Raw genomic sequence first — 16,577 nt, 5'->3', positions numbered from 1 at the left:
TACAGACCTCTCCTTCGGTTTAGCTTAACGGACACAACCAATTACTCGCGATCTTAAGGAGTCGTGTCCGCATCCGCGATGGCGTCTGAAGAAAGCAGCGAGCTTGTGGTGTATGCTGAGGAGTCGGCCACAACGGTCACCAATCGAAAGCTTGGTAGGGCAATAGCATACGTCTCCGCCCAAGCCCATGATCTAGCCAGCCATCAGGTCCAACTGCACGTCAATCAACAACTCAATTTCCAGCAACAACAGCTTTACACTGAAGCACGTGTGCAAGAAGCGAGAGCAGAAGACGAATCAAGAACCGAAGCACTTGCGCAGATGATCCGGTCAACGCAGATTGATCCAGTGGCGCTCGAGCTACACGTGAATTCTCAGTTGCAATCAGCCATTTCAGCTGCGAACAATGTTGCCCACAGCGAAGCCCGTGCTGCTGTCAAAGCTCATGCTGTGCAGCATGCTCACATCAGCGACGTTTGAATGGCGGAGGGTTTCAAGCAGCTTCAAGACCAGCTCCATGAGCATTTTGATCAACGCATGCGTGAAATGCTCTCAGCCCACATGGAACAAGTTAACGCCCAAATACAACTTGCAATTGCGACTCACAGTAAAGCAATTATGAAGGAAATGCAACAACAAATGGCTGCGTTTCAACATGAGATGAGTGCACAAGTGGACCAAGCACAGCGTAGTGCTGAGCGAAAAAAAAATCTATTGTGCGTCTACATCATGCGACCGAGAATGCTGCTCACACTGCAATTAAGACGTCATTACTCCAAACTATGGCGGAACTAAAAGAATCTACAATTGCCGATGCAATTCGTCACACGGAAGAACGCATTCAATTGGCGTCGAAGGCTCAGTCGATTATAAAAATCACCGATGGTCCAATCTACAGAAGCTCTCAATCCAATCTCGTATCGTTTCAGCCAGTGCAGCCAGCTACCCCAGACCTTCAAGATGAAGAAGACGATGAATCTAAAGCCGATATTGCAGAGTGCAGCTTGGCAACGCCATCGGTAAGAGCTCCGGATTTTACTGAAATTCGTGTCAAGGAACAGGAAGATGTGTCTGGCAGACTCATTCAGGAACTGGGCCAGTTGTTGAGCGCTGCAAAGAGGACTCCAAAACCAGATAAAATGGTAAAGCTGGAAGAATTACGAGTTGATTGTATGGAAGAGCAAGCCAAAGTCACGGCAAGAGCAGTTGCCCGATCTCGGGTATTGATTAGTGCCGCCAAAAAAACCAGAGTGGGCCCCCTCAAGGCTTACAACGGAATCGACATCAGAAGAAACCAACTCCCACTCCAAAGGAGCAGATTGAACTAGCGGTGAGGCTAAGAAGCAACGATCGCAAGGCGAACAAGAAGAAAAGAGCCGAAGAAGCCCTAAAACTGGCTGAAATGCTACTAAAACAAGCTGATAAGTAAGCTGTCGAAGCTAAACACAATGCATGTGGCTTATATTTGCTGTTAAACAAATTATGGTTGCTGTTCTGCTTACCTAAGCGTCGAGTTCGTCATCAACGTCAAAGTCACTATCACCGGAGAAGTACCCATCCAAGAGCTCGAATCCTTCCATGTCGCCATCTTCCAGTCCTACCTTGACATTACACGGAATGTGCATCTCAATGTCCCTCTTCGGTATCTTCGGACACTGCGTAATATCCACAAAAGCCCTATTGCAATTGAGACATGTTGACATGTTGACATGTCAACATTGTGTGGAGCGATAGATCCACGTTGTGGTGTTACGAGCTGGCCTGCTGTACCAAAGTCTCTCTCGATTTGAGCGGACGACGTCGGTATGGCGAACAAAATTCGAGCCACGAGCGGGAGGAACTTGTACGCACCACCGTCCGATTGGCGTTTCCAGTATTCCAATATGGTCTCGGGACGTTTGCCGTTGGTCTGAATGGAGGTGACCGAGGTTTCCCATCGCTCGAGTTCCTCATCTATGCGTGTCTCGTTCACATCCGGGGCGTCTTGAACACCACAACGTTCCGGGTCGTCTTGAACACCACAACGTTCCGGGTCGATGACATCACCGAAGAGAGATTGAAGAGATCTGGTGGAATTTTCAAAAGAATCGAAAAAGGACTGAAACGGTCGCGCTTAAAGGCGAGATTGATCTCTAGAGATTGCCGTTTCGTCTCCAAATTTTGAGAGATTTGACAGCGAGACGGCACATCCCATTTTACTGTCTTCTCTTTCCTGGACGGAGCGAGTAAAACCGGTATTTGTTTCTCCTCTCCCAAGTCTCGTCCGAGGCGTGGGTGGTTCTGTTCACAGGGTTAGATATACTGTCCAGTCTATTTTTGTACTAAGCTGCATAATGCGCCGCACACTTGAAACTGGAGCTGTCACTATGCAAGTTACTGTAGGTTTCGCAATGTTATGCACACATTAGCAATCCTTGTTCTGAACACTTTCCTGTTCCCTATCCCTTTAAATACAAATGCCAAGTCAAATTATGCTGCAGATGCAGTTTAAGTTTTACTTTTGAACTCCGGTTTCGAGGGGTTAATAACGGATATCACCAAATAGTGGGCCCAGATCACTTTTCAATATTGTTCATAAAATCCAATCACTTTTGAGAGGGGGCTTCTAAGCAGTGCGAGGCTACTTACTAACTGTGGTGAATAGACTGACGAGGGACAATCGTGGAAAATGAACTCCGTCTCTTGGAATAAGGCTTCTATAAATTGAATTTACAAAAAAAAAAAAGCAAAGCAGATCTATCGATACAAATGTACTGGATTATAAACCTGAATAGGTTGATGAAAAAGGAACCTATCACTGTACCAAAGCTATTTGATATTCAACTGTTAGAGAGGGCTTATAATATGTGTGTGTGTGGGGGGGGGGGGGGGGGAATCTGTCAATAATCAACTTAGTAGCAATCCTTGTCACAAATTAGTAGTGGTTGCGTTGGCGTAGTAGTAGTTACTGTGGTCACCGCACTCCGTGGCGTAGCTCTTATCACCGTTACTACAGTGTTACCACTTCTTGGTTACGGAATCTCGACACAAGTCATTGTTCTGTTCTCAACGAGGCGAGTCATGCTTAACCAACACTTTTCATAATTTTTTTTTTTAGTCCAGCAAATGGTGGAAGCTCAAACTAACAAAATTCTTGAACGGTCAGCTGGGCCCATAAAGGTTGAGATAGCTATCTTGTCGTGATAAGTGAAAGTGTGGGACCTACTTCTTCGGCGGCTTTTTTCGCCGAAGAAGTAGCAGAATTACAACCTCACACCGCTACTGATATCAAACAACGTCCTTATTTTTTATTTCTCATACTTCGAGATATCTAGTTTATCCAAAAAGCCTTGATTTTGAGATAGTGGCGTTGCTGTGGTGAGACGAAAACAAATATGACCCTATGCTCACCACCGCTCAGCATTAAATCATATTTGTTTTCTTTTTGGGTCTGATAACGCTCTTTGAGTTGAGTTGCGCAGTGAATGTTTAAGGTAAACGCTAATTTCACGACGCTCATGCTGTAATGGTACTGCAACTGGCCTTGGGAGTCAAATGGGATAAATTAATGCAACATAACTCTCCTTTAGACGCACACGATGTCTGTTGGGGAATGGTTTGTAGGAACGCTTTTAAGGCAACGAACTTTGGAGAAGATACGTAGTTTGTGTGAACGTAGTCGCTGGTTGTGTATCTGTCGTGATGTGATCTAGAAGTTACTTGTGCTACAGGCAACTTTATTGGAACGAATTAATCTGTGTGAGGCTGTCCATACAGCTCTTCAAGCCAGGAAAATCCGCGTTGGGCCTCCCTGTATCTAACGTTAGCTTCGCTACATACATCCCAGTAATATTTCCAAGCAATTTCCACAGTCCTCTCAGCGTCTAAGGGAGTTTGCCTTATCTGTTGCTAGTAGCTCTAATGAGCGTCATTCAAAGTAACTGCGCAGAAGATGTTGCCCACAAGACCAAAGATCAATACAAGGACGGGCCTGAAGCACCACAACGATCGTCTAGATCGGGTATTCATTATTGTCTGCCCTCTGTTGGCCACTGTGTCTTGACTCGAAGCTTCGAGTATTGACGCCATCTATTTCTGGTGCTCCTGCTGTTGCTGCATGATCTCGGCGTAGCTCTCCTGTAGACGCACGGAAGAGCGCATGGTGTGGCGGAGGAACTTTTCGGCACAGTTGTTGACACAGGACGTCTCCTTGTCATCCAACTTCTTGCTGCGGAAGGCATGGACGCAGTCCGTGAAACACAGCTCCACCGTGCGACTGAAGTACGCGATGGTCTGCGTCACACGCATCTCCTCGATGTGCTCCTCCATCTTGCGCTCGAACTCCCGCTGGCTCATGGTGATCTGGGTCTTGTTGCCTTGCCTGTTTCTCCACTTGTGGTCCGCTCTATTGGCCAATCACCCAAAACGCAATTTCACCCAATAGCCATGCGAATCAGACAATAATCAGATATGAATCAGAATCGGTACAAAGATTTCTCGGAAAAGAAGGCTTTACACAGTGACCATGAGCGCGAAGGCATGGGCCTCGTGGTTGGACAGGCTAGAGAGTGCACGCGGGCAGGAACAAGTGCTGTCCAGCAAGATCCGTACGGGCAACTCGGGTGCTATCGGCACTAGCGTCTTTGCGCTGCAGCAGAGCGTTTCACGGCTCAAACGGGACTTCGACCAACTCAAGCGATCCTCCAGCTCAGTGTATGGTACTGTTGCTGATGCTATTAGTGTGTGAGGTCTCTGACAGGAACGGCTACCGATAGGACAAAGGAGGAGATCGAGCGGCGTGAGCGACTGCTCAACCAGTTATCACGGGACCAGGTAAGACGTAGAGTGCAAATATTAGGAGCTTGGACGAGTCTGACAGTATGTCGATTTGGTTGATGCAGCAAGAGGACTTGGACATGTATAATAGCCGGAAGACTTCTAAGGCTACGGTGAGGTGCGTTCAAGACCCGAGGCGCAGGTTGACTACGCAAAAAGGCTAATATTCTTGATGTATTAATTAGTCCTGGAGCAGCGGACGCACCAGCGCGACTGCTGAGCATGCAGAACCAGATTATGAAGGACCAGGACCAGCAACTGGATTTGATCGGCCAGGGTGTATCTAATCTGCGCAACTACAGCCTGACTGTCAAGGACGAGACCGAGCTGCACGTGCGACTTCTGAACGAGATCGACGACGATGTGACTCGCGTCACGGACGGACTTGAGTCCGAGGGCGCTCGAGCAGCACGGGTATGATGAAAAGTTCATCGGATGAAGTGTTTTTCTTTTTATCGTTGTGACTAACACTCTCTCTGCTCTAAAAAAACATTCAGGTGGCCAAGCAAAGCAACAACACCAAGCTCTACCTCATCATCCTCGTGCTCGTGGTGATCCTCATCTTCCTCCTCTTGGCTGGTGGATAGTGTATACATACGTGTGTAGTCCAGTTATTCAGGGAGGTCCAGAGCACCTCTGACGTCAGCGTCGGCCACTATCACAAAAATTTCACCAGATTTACCAATCAGCATGAGCCTTTGTTCCGACTTTCATAAACCGTTACGCCACAACGTGATGACAATTTGCTGTCCCAGCAGCAGCGCAGTGGAAACGCCGCCCATGGAGAACTCTCGCCCACAGCCGCCAATGTCGGCTGTGCAGCAGCAGAAGCTTCGAGAGGCGTACAGCTCGCCCATGCGTCCGTCACAGTACACGCGCACTCCCGAGGACGGCGAGAAAGCGAAGGAGACTCCGCGTGAGGCTGCTGCTCGGCGTGAACGCGAACGTGTGAGCATGGAACAGGTGCTGCTGGACCGCCGCTGGGTCTTCCACTGCGCGTCTCCGCTCTTCCATTTCCACCACGAACAGCTCAGCGAATACGCGCATGATCTGGTCAAGATATTACGCGCTGCAGCGCTTCGGGCGTGCGGACAGCAGTTCGGTTACAGCGTGAGTATCCGAAACACGGATGCGTTCGTGGCCTTCCAGATCCGCGAGGAGCGCGATGGACGTTTCAGCAGAGAGAAAAAGAAAGAGATGCGTCGGGAACGCTCTGGAGGCTTCGTGCTTTACTTTCCGACAGATGAGGAGCAACGCGCGCCGCGGAAAGGACGCGAGAAACAGCAGGTGCTGCTATTGAGAGGAGACGAAGAGCTGCTGCGCTGGGTCTGCTCGTGGCTGCAGCGCCGCTTTCAGTGTGTGGTAAGCACACACGTCGTGCACATACAACAACAGAACCTCAAATGCTTGGCGCGTAACTGGGTCGTGGCAAGTTTGTTGGTAGAAGGAGCGAGACGGTCGAGTGTTGTAAATAACCAAGAAGAAGAGGAGCACGTGTCCACGCAAGAGCCGCCGCGGGCCCCGTTGCAGCTGAAGTACCGTGCTACTAAGGAAGAGGATGTTGTGCGTACATACACAATGACCGTGCCCTGGGCCACACTGCGCCGCCTCTTCCAGCAGACGAAAGACGGACCAGGAGGCAATCGACCGTCCAATTATGTGCCAGGTAATTGATGAGCTCGATGTGTTTTGCGATATGCAGTGATGTTGACGTGTCTTGCTTCGTGTGTTAGAGCTTATCGAGCTGGTAGAGCGACTCTACATTGACTCGTTGCCATTTGATCTTTCCACTTATGAGATAGAACGAGTCGAGATGCAGGAAGTGGCTGTTGACTTGGATGGAGGCGTTGAGGTGCGGCTCCCGTTGAATTGAACCATGTATTGTCTGTCCTCTAACGCTTGCTTTTGCTTCGTGTACTTAGCTCTACAGCATGGACCTTGTGCACACAGTATTATTCAGTCTGCTAGAGCTACTGGCTGTGCAGAATGTTGCCACGACTTCCCGTCCAGAGACGACGCTGTGAGTAGATCGCAGCCATAACAGCCGATCCAGCATCTTACAGATATATCTGAAGTACATGAATGCTAGCACATGTAGCAAATACGTAACAATTTATGTAATTCATTCACATTCAAACGCTTAGTTGTATCGGCTTAGATCAAGTTTCGCGGCGGGACTGCTTACTTGCTGAAGTGACGAGTGTCCGCGTGTTCCAGCAGCTGGAACCGAACCAGTGAGAGCAAGACGCAACGTAGTCTCCAGCACACCACGCAACGTCGGGGTCATAGCCGCCACAGCTTCCTTGAATGCAGCGGCATGAGTTTGTGCAAAGCACAGCAGCAGTCGAGCCAAGATACCAGGGACTTGCGACGGAATCGTGTTGTCTACAACTGTCGGTGTCGGATGACTGAGTACAGTCGCAAGTCTGGGGAGCAGCATGTGCACAAACGCAGACCCATGTTGATCATTCAACTGCGTTGTCAATAAGCGAAGAAATCCCTCCGCTTGATCCAGTTCATCAAGCTTGGCTGGCGTCTCTGGGTAACCGTTTCTTACTGCAACAATTTCGACGAGAGAAGGGCCGAGTGCCATCAGATAACGATTCAAAATGGAGGTTTGGTGCACGTCCACAAGCTTCGTCACAACTGCGTGTAAACCTCGCAAAAGTTCGGCACTGGCAGCGTGTTGCTGCTTCTTCGTATCCTCGTCTTCAGCACCCCGTGCAATCTGCTCCCCTAACATAGCCGAGGTTGTTTCTGTGACTTCATTATGGAAACGTTCTGCGTCGGCTTGTAGGCATGTCGGGAAGCTCATAGCATAATTCGCCACGATATGCATCGAAAATCCTGGAGCAGTGTGGACGTCTACCTTTAGCCATTCAGCGAGGAACTCGAAGCAGCTGCGAACACTGGACTTGATTTGGGTTAAGCTGTCAGCCGAGTCCCTTGTTTCAACCGCACGTGCCAGCGCTAGCACCGACTCGGTAGAAGCACGATTAAGTGTCACCACAGCGCTCTTAACTGATGAAGAATGGTAGTCGCCAGCAACAGAGCAAATGATCTGCTGGACCATCGCAAGCGAGCTCACCACCCCGTGTCGCGCTTCTTCAGTCGTGTGAAGAAGCACGATACCTTTTGTAGCGAATTGCACGATTTCAGTCATGTGCTTGGTATCCTCGACACACGCAACGGAACTTCGACGGGATCCTGTGGTTCTGCTACCGATGCTTACAGCTCGGGCATGCCTGGTCTGTTCGGTCGCATCACACAGCTGACAAACGACCTCAGTTGGACACAATCCTGCTTGCGCTACGGTATCGAAAAGGTCAGTAGAGCGCTGGTCTTGATCGTCTCCAGAGTTCATCATCTCACGAGCAAAAGCTAGATTCTCGCGCGATAAGCATGAGAATATCGCCTTCAGAGCCTCAATTTGAGCTGGGCCAGAGCATCGCTTACTTGCCAGTATGAGCGTTCTCAGCGCTGTTGTCAATAGCACTGGGAAGTTACTGGAAGAAGAGCCCCCGGGGTTCTCAACTAATGCTCTCAGTAGCAACGGAATACTACGAAGAACGGCTGGCAGATCCCCTTCGTCCTCCATTCTGTCGCGAGCGTTCGCATTCACATGGAAAACCGCGCTGGACAGCAATGCCGACGACCATTTCGGAATATTGCCTTCTTGGGTGCTACATAACGAGACGGTTTTTGGCAAGTACACTTCCAACGTTGCCATCGCATTGACGATTCTCGGCCAGTATCGTTTGTAAAGCGTGCGTAGTTCCTTAGACGTCGACAAAGCCGCCGCTGGAGCGTTCGCAGCAGCACCGATCGGTGGTAGCGGCATCTGCAAAGCTGGCATAATCATCACATCGTCGGTAAGTAAAGCTGCACTAGCAGGTGTGTCCAATTCCGCCCACTGTGCGCAGCCTTGCATTACGACGCCGTACGCAAAGGTCGAATCCATCCAACACTTGAACAAATACTCCGTGGTTTCAGCCAATCCGCTAGTCATCGCCTTCACGAGAGGAGATATGGCAATCGCTCGACGTTCGTCGTCACGCGCATCCTTTTGTGTGATCGCTTCCGCGACGCTAGACGATAGCAGTTCCGCCACGGACGCCAAGTTTGCAAGAGAAAGTGACGTGCGGGTGAGTTCATCTCCGATAAAATGCGCGTGGCCGTAATCTGGAGTCACAATTGCTCTCAGGATGCGTCCCAATCCGACCTTGTCTTGAATAAGATGAGCTGAGACACAAGCGCCAGCAATACCATGCGCTTCGAGAAGAAGTGGTGCGTAGAAGTATCTTTCCTCACTCTTGTCCAAACTAGGAGTTAACGGCAAAGACTCCACTTGTACCTGCTTCAAAGCATGGCGGATAGCGGACGAAAGCTGGGCACGGTACGGATCCAACAAGTACGCATCTCCGGTTGCCACCTCAGGGTCACGCGCCGACGCAAAATTCTTCACCAGGACATTCAACAATCGGAGACCCACGCACTGAAACATGAGGAGCTCGTCACTTTCGGCAGACGTAGTGGCGACGTGGCACGCGAGTGTCACAAACTCGTCCAAATACATACACAAGAAGTTTCCGATGTTGGACTCCACGGATACTGGCAGTACTTCCCCAGCAGAAATCATGTCGAAAAAATAGCGGCGCGTTGCAGCAAGATCAAAGTGCAGTTGTTTGTTCTGACTCCCGCTAGTTGTCATTGGAGGGCTCCCAGTCTTCAATTCAAACACACGTAACACACACTCCACTGCGAAATGGCGTACTTGTCGTGACAGCGGCGGCATCAACGCGATGAGGTCGCCCACGCTTGCTTTCGTTGCTCGCCACGTATTCACTTGAGTGGCAATCGCAAGTGAACTCGCGTCACTCTTCGGCACTTGTACAGGTGACCACGTCGACGTGTCATCATCATCCCCGTCGATGTTAGCAGTGATCGAAATACCCGAGTTCGTTCCTTTCGGGCTCATCATTAGCTGTTCTGCATTTGCACTGGTACCTGATTCACCAATGGCAATACTGCGACACAGTAAAGCCCAGAGGCATGGCTCAGCACCTTCGTGGTCCCCACCTTCAACGTCCAATAGTGCTATGGCAGTGCTCTGCAGTACACTAATACTGTTTCGATGCATACTTGTAGAATCGACAGAAGCAAAGGAGAGTACGTCCCACATTCCATGTAGGCCAGGCAGGTAGAGCCACGTTAGCTCGTTGCATTCTACGTGGAGTGCCGAAAACAGAAGACAAAACAAATTCTGGCGTCGAATTAACGTCGGATCTCTTTCCACCAGGGTGCGAATGCATGACAAGCCGACATTCTGCAAGATACTTCGACTCCGTCCATTTGTATAGACACCAACATTTACGAGACCATTTTGTTCGAATTGTTCGCCAAAGTTCCCAAACGTGGCCAGAGACAGACCCTGCCCTGACGGCGGTGACATAGCTGGAGATTCTGAGCTCTGCTGTGCTGTCAGCAACGATGAAGTGGCTGAGTTCAGCAGAGCGGTATCGGATATGATGCGCAAAATATACCTCAAATCTGCAGACTGAAAGCGGGACGGAGCAAACACGACCACTTGTTCCAGGAATCTCAAGAACTCCAATTCCACACGTGCGTCACCATCCTGACGTAGGAGCATCCAGTAAGAGTAGAATTCGTTCAACCGATCACTCGATCCATCAAGTTCAGGGCCAAGAGTGGCCACCACATCGTTAATAATCCGTCCCAGCGCAACCTTCGTGCTAATTTGCCACCGTAGCCCGCGCTTGTTGGTCTTTGAATACACAAAACCTGCCAGTACATGCGCTTCCATGAGAGAAAACGTCGAGCTTACAAAATGCTCGTAATCGCCTCCAGTTGAATTTACCGATTCCAAAATAATGCTCCACGAATGCAAGATCCACGTACGGAGAGGTTGAGAACACTCACCCGCAAAGCGGAAAATGAGGCCTGTGTCGATAGAAATGCGTGAACCACAAACACGCTTGATGCACGCCAACGCAAAAGCTGCGCCAGCTGACAGAACAGACACATCGAGGTCAGCATTGGAGCCAAACGTAGCACTAGAGGCACCTTGAGGGAGCTTGTCCACAACCAAGCGTTTTTCCAGCTCAATAATCAGCCCCTTGCAATGGTCCTCTCCAAGAATCATCCCCAGTGTTCCAAGCGCTTCGCCAGCACCACGACGAACCTCCGCGTTCTCGCTCGAGATCATTTCACACAGCATGGTCTGCATTTGAAGAGGCCACGATGTAGCAGATAGAGATGCAGAGGAAGTCGGTGCGGCACCAGATTTCTCCAGACGTTTCGCTTCTGCAATCACCGCAAACAATAGCGAGCAAACATTGACCTCGCAATCCGCTCGAACGTCGGACAGAGCTCCAGCGTAATGCTGAAGACATCGTAGTTGTAGATCCTCCGGAATAAAGTGGAAAAGCCGACCAAAGAGAACCACACTGACGTCCACTAGTCGAACGTAAGTGAACGGACTGCAGCTTACTGGCTTAGCTACACCATCCGCAGCGTCTTCTTCAGCTATCGACCTCCAAAACGTATCGAAGTATTGCACCTCGAGCTCAGTATCTGTCAACGCATTTTCCTGCTGCTGCAAACCCAGAATGTGATTGAGCTCTCTGGAGTATAGCGGGGATGGATAATCGCCTGGTTCCAATCGTGAGAGAGTTACCACATCCAGTGTGTTGTCTTCTGATGAAAGCACGCTCTTTAGATAAGTGGATTTCGCCGGCACTAATGAAGAGTGCCTGAGGCTTGTCAAAGCCTGGGCCGTAGTGAATTCGGCAATTAGGTTCAACAGGACGATGTACGAATCACTGTAGATTGGAGGCAGCACCGAGAAACAGTTGATGATCCATCCCATAAGACGGTACCGAGCGATCTGGCCGCGGCGCTTGACTGGGTTGCTCAGCGTATCCTGGGTTGCCGTCAAATACACATGGAGCACATGACTCGCAAGAATATAGACATCGCTGTCAGCGTCTACAGCTGCACTCTGACAATTGGACAAGAAGCAGCTGAGGGGGATTACAGCGGCCTCAATGCGCAGCAGTTCCAGAGATGATTCGCGACTGTGCAATACACTGGACTTGAGCCATAAATTCAGGAGCTTCTCCAAATTTGCCTTGATCCAGTGCTCGTCATTCATGGACACAAGACTTCCAACCAGTGTCCAACCAGCACGCGTGCAGGTGAGCCAAATACTGTCCGCACATTCATTAAAGAACTGACTCTCGACAAGTTCCTCCGAGATGGCGTAAATATCGTCCATGATCGTCTGAGATAATCCACCTTTGCCGTCAAGTTTGATAGCGCGAACAATATGGACGATTGCTGTGGATCTGCCTTGAATCGCATACAAGTGAGCCTTGCTTTGCATATCGCCACCTTCATCTTGACCATCTTCGGTCTTCTCAACTGACTCCGCAGTTCTCGCTTCTTCGACGTCTGAACCTCCTCGCATCAAATACTCTGCTGTATCACGAAGGCCTTGGATACAATCCGTCAGCACATTCTTAAGTCGGTATGGGATTGCCGTGACAAGCGAAGCCAGTGCGACTGCAGCTTGGAAGCGAACACTTTGCTTTTCATGACAAATAAGTCCTTGAAGGACGTCGCTGGCATCACGTGCGTGAGTTACAGAAGCCTCGCCCATCGAATGAAACATATGACTCATCTCCAATAACGTCGACAGGATCTTGTGATGGTTCGGGTCTGGTGATTGAGTCTCATCTTTTAGTTTTTGTAGATAAGCACCTAGAAGCACTTCTTGCTGGCGTTCCGTTAGACATCGATTAAGTCCACAACGCAATACGAAGCCCACGGCATTACGCGCTCGAGTTAAGTCTCCCAGCGCGAATGGATAGTCAAGAATAGCAAGTATGGCATCCATAACCTCGCGCAACTGGAACTCGGGGATTGAATCAGGAGGTAGATGCTCGAACATGCTGCACAGAGCGATGGAGAACGAGGCCAGGATGCCTCCATGACTCTGGTTCGGATTCGTCGAAAGATACTTGGTGCTCATCATGTCCTTAAAGTAAAGCACCACGCTTGCGATGGTCGAGAAATCCACCGTTGCTGCTTTCCGGCGAGAGAGTGAAGACGGTAGGTTGATGCCAGGAACATGCAGCTTAAAACCTGTCTTGGATTTCCCACTTCCACTAGATGGAGGTGTGTCGTGTTCAATCGAGATTCGTCCACTGTCATCATCATTGTTTCTCAAAGACGCGCCACTCACTCCATTGCTCTCAGCCCCTGGTTGTGCTTCTGCTTCTCCCGAGGACGTTGCGTACTTGGCAAGTACCACACCGACCACCACAGAGTACGCTCTTCTCGCTTCCGGCGCCACATCATCCATACCCTTAGCAGTGATCTGTAAAATTGAATCAAGCGAAACGCCTTGAGCGTTCGCACTGCCTCCTGTAATCGCCCCAGTCATAGACCCACTAGCACCCCCAACTCCACTAGAACTTCCATTTCCACTGCCCCCTTGACTTCCTGCAGCTCCAGCAGCTCCGGTGTTAGCTGTCGACACGGATGTGCGCTCCGCTACCACCTGGAGCAGCCTTGCAGCAGCGATCCTGACTTCCGTCACCTTGTCTAGGATGCTCTTGTTCACGATCTTTAATGCCTCTGCATGGAAAGATACTAATCTCGTCGAGTCCTTTTCCAGAGCATGAGCTACACTCTCAATAAGGCACTGCTTCATATAATAATCTGCACTTCGGATGCTCTTATTGGCTAGAGCCACCGCATCCGGCAAAAACTGCAGCGCTTCCTGTAGCGGTAGACGGCAGACCACCATAACCAGCGAAACCTTCACGTACAGTGATGTGCTCTTGGCTAGCAGCGTTTCATTGATATTAGGCACCACGGAGAAGTCGAAGGATCGCACCAGTAAGTCACACACAAGGCGATGGACGCACTCGGATGTGAGAACGCTGGATGACGACAGCGAAACACCCGCACTACCTCCTGCCGCGCCCGCATTGGAGTTTCCAGCGTGACCACCACTGTACACGATAAGCGTGGCCAGCAGCAGCTGGAATAGTGCCGCGTTGCTCTTGCCGCTCCGTTTTGTAGTCGGTGAGGGGTTTGTCAGCAGCTCTGGCTTCCACAGACGCTGCAGAACAATGAGAGCCTGTACAAGCTCTTTCTGCTGCGCCTGCTGCTCAGCGACGGAGCCGCCTCCGGTGCGCATGGCCTCCACCGCGGCCGCTAGACGCCGAGCCGCGCCCTTCATCTTAGCTAATCTGACGCGTGTGTGCAAATGAGGGTACCAAAACGTTTTTTTTTGGCCAATTGTATGGGAGAACAAAGATCAATACAAACGAGAAGTCATTGTTAGGAGGAATCAAGATGATGCAGACGGCGACACGGACGTGGGAGGAGCTGCGAAGCAGTGCACGGGCGGCGGAGCACACATTGGAGGACAAGATCGCGGCCTATACGGCGGTTAGTAGAGCACAGACTCGTAGTTCCTCCGCGGTGTATGACGAAGGTGAGGATTGGAAAGTAAGAATTAGAACAGCGAGCAGGATGATGATGCTAAAGCTACAGTGCGGCTTAATTTGTGATGTTTATCAGAGAACCCACCAGAGGAAACTGCAGATGAGAGGGAGTTGGCAGTGGATATTGAGAATGCACTGGCATCGGTGAGTAGAATGCTGATACTGCAAGGAAAGAAAAATGCTAACGACTTGTGGATCTATCTACCTGTGCTTGCTTCTTACGTGCAGTTGTCAGACACAATCGACGAGATGAATGTGGTAGTGAACAAGACGTCAGTGAAGACGCAGGATGCCATGCTACAGCGCTACCGTGAGGTCTATTTCGACTTTAATACAGAGTTTCGTCGTTCGATGGTAAGACTCGTCAACATGCGCGCGGGGCGGCTCGAATTCTTTTGTATGGCCCTCCTAACTGCGTTTCGGGTGCATCAATTCACGTGTGTATACTGCACAGAGCGCCTTGCAGGAGAAGCGGGATGTACAAAAGCTTTTTGGCAACAGGTGCGTGCTGCACTTGGCGCTATGGAGTGGCGAAGTATTGCTGCATTTTTTTCATTAGCTGGTCTCTAATGTGGTTATTATCATGTGATGGCAACTGCAGAGCACACACCGGTCATTCGGACGACGCCGAGATGGACTCGCTGCTGAACGAGCGCCGCGCCGTGGATTCGTCACGCTCCATGACCAGCAGCATCATTGAGCAGGCGATGGCGACTAAGAATGCACTGGAGAACCAGCGTCGGCAGTTCACATCGTCTCATGGCAAGGTAGCGACGCTGGGCAGCTCGTTCGCTGGTATCAACACGCTTGTCGAACAGATTCGCCGCAAGAAGATGCGCAACAACACCATTCTTGCACTGGTGATCGCTGGTTGCATCTGCTTTACGCTCTGGTGGGTCGTGCTGTCTAAAATCTAACAGTTAATGCTAAGGAGGAGCATGCGTAATTTGATGCACGCAATTTGACAAGTCACATTTTGTTTTGTTTGCACCGGAAATTGAAGTTCTAATTATTATCCAATCAACACCGTTAAATATTCGATAACCGCTCCGATTGGTCATAACAACTCATACGATTTGCCAGTAGGAATGGTTGGCTTCCCAACATAGATGTCATACTGGAAAACTCCCGAGCCGAAGAGGCAAGTAACATCCGTCTAAAGGGCCACTGGACAGACAATCATGGGCGACCGTGGAGGAATCTCGCTGCTGGTGCGCAACATCAGCCGCCGTCTGAGGTAGAATGCGTCTTCATTGCATTGTGATCCGCTCTACGCGTCTTTTACCACTGAATGCAATGACCAAACACGACAAATCGCTGCTGTGTCCCGATCTACAGACCCGAGGACATTCGAAAGGAATTCGAGCGCTACGGTGAGGTGCGCGACGTTTACATTCCCAAGGATTTCTACACCAAGTACGTGCGCCCACTCCAGGCTGCTAGATCGCTACAAAGAGGATGTTGAAGGACCACACAGCTGACAACTTGCTTTGTGTGCAATTGCAACAGGGAGCCCAAGGGCTTTGCATTCGTCGAATTCCGTAGTGAGCGCGAGGCGGAAGATGCGCGCCGCAACTTGGACGGTGTGCGCATTGACGGCCGCGACATCCGCGTGGTGTTCGCCCAGGAGCGCCGCAAATCAACGGAGCAGATGCGGGAGCGTGAGAGGTGCGTGTCATAAACTTTATGTAGTTGTAATTATCATAGACTTTAAAGACAGGAAGTGACCGTGTTGATGGACGCAGGACGGAGAGACGTGGAGGAGGTCGCCGCTCGCGTTCAAGATCTCCGCGCCGCCGTGCGCCGCGCGGCCGATCTCGTTCTCGCTCTCGTGACCGTCGGGCTCCGGCTCGTCGCTCGTCACGCTCGCGCTCTCCTGTGAAGGGCCGATCCCGCTCGCGTTCTCGCTCGGGTTCTCGCGGTCGCTCGCCCGCGCGTCGATCTGGGTCTCCGGCTGCGCGCTCGCGTTCCCGGTCGCCGCGTGCACCAGCATCGCCTCGTCGCTCTGCGTCTCCTCGCCGGTCGACATCGCCCGCTGCTCGGTCACCGTCGCCTTCACCTCGTCGCTCGAAGGACCGCTCGTATTCGTCGTCTCCCCGACGAGATGAAGGCCGCCGTTCGCCGTCGGGTTCTCCTCCTCGCTCGAGCGGACGGGACTAAGTTCACTCAATCACGCATTAGCTTGGTATATCGTTGGCGAGTAGCAGCTCTCAAACCCCAGGC

General features: G+C 50.8%; 9 protein-coding genes across 9 annotated transcripts; 6 read left to right on the top strand and 3 right to left on the bottom strand.

Annotated features, from left to right (window-relative positions):
• Positions 1-78: 78 nt before the first annotated feature.
• PPTG_06569 (hypothetical protein) lies at positions 79-480 on the top strand (the record flags this gene model as incomplete). The annotated part of the gene is made up of 1 exon (XM_008900519.1): positions 79-480. The coding sequence occupies one exon, from the start codon at positions 79-81 to the stop codon at positions 478-480; it is 402 nt and encodes a 133-aa protein (XP_008898767.1).
• A 302-nt stretch (positions 481-782) lies between these two features.
• PPTG_06568 (hypothetical protein) lies at positions 783-1,328 on the top strand (the record flags this gene model as incomplete). The annotated part of the gene is made up of 1 exon (XM_008900518.1): positions 783-1,328. The coding sequence occupies one exon, from the start codon at positions 783-785 to the stop codon at positions 1,326-1,328; it is 546 nt and encodes a 181-aa protein (XP_008898766.1).
• On the bottom strand, positions 1,197-1,953 carry PPTG_21911 (hypothetical protein; the record flags this gene model as incomplete). The annotated part of the gene is made up of 3 exons (XM_008900613.1): positions 1,197-1,405; positions 1,503-1,655; positions 1,852-1,953. The coding sequence occupies 2 exons, from the start codon at positions 1,951-1,953 to the stop codon at positions 1,503-1,505; spliced, it is 255 nt and encodes an 84-aa protein (XP_008898861.1). The 3' UTR covers positions 1,197-1,405.
• Positions 1,954-3,559: 1,606 nt separating this feature from the next.
• PPTG_06567 (hypothetical protein) lies at positions 3,560-4,890 on the bottom strand. The gene is made up of 2 exons (XM_008900517.1): positions 4,504-4,890; positions 3,560-4,384 (listed from the first exon to the last, which is right to left on the bottom strand). The coding sequence occupies exon 2, from the start codon at positions 4,333-4,335 to the stop codon at positions 4,069-4,071; it is 267 nt and encodes an 88-aa protein (XP_008898765.1). The 5' UTR covers positions 4,336-4,384; positions 4,504-4,890; the 3' UTR covers positions 3,560-4,068.
• PPTG_06566 (hypothetical protein) lies at positions 4,505-5,402 on the top strand (the record flags this gene model as incomplete). Its single annotated transcript, XM_008900516.1, has 5 exons — positions 4,505-4,692; positions 4,755-4,812; positions 4,881-4,933; positions 5,001-5,229; positions 5,313-5,402. The coding sequence occupies 5 exons, from the start codon at positions 4,505-4,507 to the stop codon at positions 5,400-5,402; spliced, it is 618 nt and encodes a 205-aa protein (XP_008898764.1).
• Positions 5,403-5,505: 103 nt separating this feature from the next.
• PPTG_06565 (hypothetical protein) lies at positions 5,506-6,839 on the top strand (the record flags this gene model as incomplete). Its single annotated transcript, XM_008900515.1, has 3 exons — positions 5,506-6,481; positions 6,549-6,667; positions 6,738-6,839. 3 exons carry the CDS (start codon positions 5,506-5,508, stop codon positions 6,837-6,839), a joined length of 1,197 nt encoding a protein of 398 aa, XP_008898763.1.
• Positions 6,840-6,899: 60 nt separating this feature from the next.
• Positions 6,900-14,160, bottom strand: PPTG_06564 (hypothetical protein). The gene has a single exon (XM_008900514.1). It carries the CDS (start codon positions 14,084-14,086, stop codon positions 6,956-6,958), a length of 7,131 nt encoding a protein of 2,376 aa, XP_008898762.1. The 5' UTR covers positions 14,087-14,160; the 3' UTR covers positions 6,900-6,955.
• Positions 14,143-15,409, top strand: PPTG_06563 (hypothetical protein). The gene is made up of 5 exons (XM_008900513.1): positions 14,143-14,344; positions 14,431-14,498; positions 14,583-14,708; positions 14,809-14,855; positions 14,956-15,409. The coding sequence occupies exons 1-5, from the start codon at positions 14,203-14,205 to the stop codon at positions 15,269-15,271; spliced, it is 699 nt and encodes a 232-aa protein (XP_008898761.1). The 5' UTR covers positions 14,143-14,202; the 3' UTR covers positions 15,272-15,409.
• Positions 15,410-15,535: 126 nt separating this feature from the next.
• Positions 15,536-16,514, top strand: PPTG_06562 (hypothetical protein; the record flags this gene model as incomplete). The annotated part of the gene is made up of 4 exons (XM_008900512.1): positions 15,536-15,591; positions 15,693-15,770; positions 15,864-16,022; positions 16,100-16,514. 4 exons carry the CDS (start codon positions 15,536-15,538, stop codon positions 16,512-16,514), a joined length of 708 nt encoding a protein of 235 aa, XP_008898760.1.
• Between the last annotated feature and the right edge of the window lie 63 nt (positions 16,515-16,577).

This window comes from Phytophthora parasitica (genome assembly GCF_000247585.1).
Source record: "Phytophthora parasitica INRA-310 unplaced genomic scaffold supercont2.9, whole genome shotgun sequence".
Taxonomy (NCBI): domain Eukaryota; phylum Oomycota; class Peronosporomycetes; order Peronosporales; family Peronosporaceae; genus Phytophthora; species Phytophthora nicotianae.
This window is presented reverse-complemented; position numbering and strand designations above follow the sequence as displayed.

What these genes read in the sequence shown, in the direction of transcription:
- PPTG_06563 (XM_008900513.1), top strand. Translation starts at nt 14,203, where the DNA reads ATGATGCAGACGGCGACACGGACGTGGGAGGAGCTGCGAAGCAGTGCA. An exon ending in CTCCGCGGTGTATGACGAAG is followed by an intron (nt 14,345 to 14,430) that starts GTGAGGATTGGA and finishes GATGTTTATCAG; the next exon opens with AGAACCCACCAGAGGAAACT. An exon ending in TTGAGAATGCACTGGCATCG is followed by an intron (nt 14,499 to 14,582) that starts GTGAGTAGAATG and finishes TCTTACGTGCAG; the next exon opens with TTGTCAGACACAATCGACGA.
- PPTG_06567 (XM_008900517.1), bottom strand. Translation starts at nt 4,335, where the DNA reads ATGAGCCAGCGGGAGTTCGAGCGCAAGATGGAGGAGCACATCGAGGAG.
- PPTG_06564 (XM_008900514.1), bottom strand. Translation starts at nt 14,086, where the DNA reads ATGAAGGGCGCGGCTCGGCGTCTAGCGGCCGCGGTGGAGGCCATGCGC.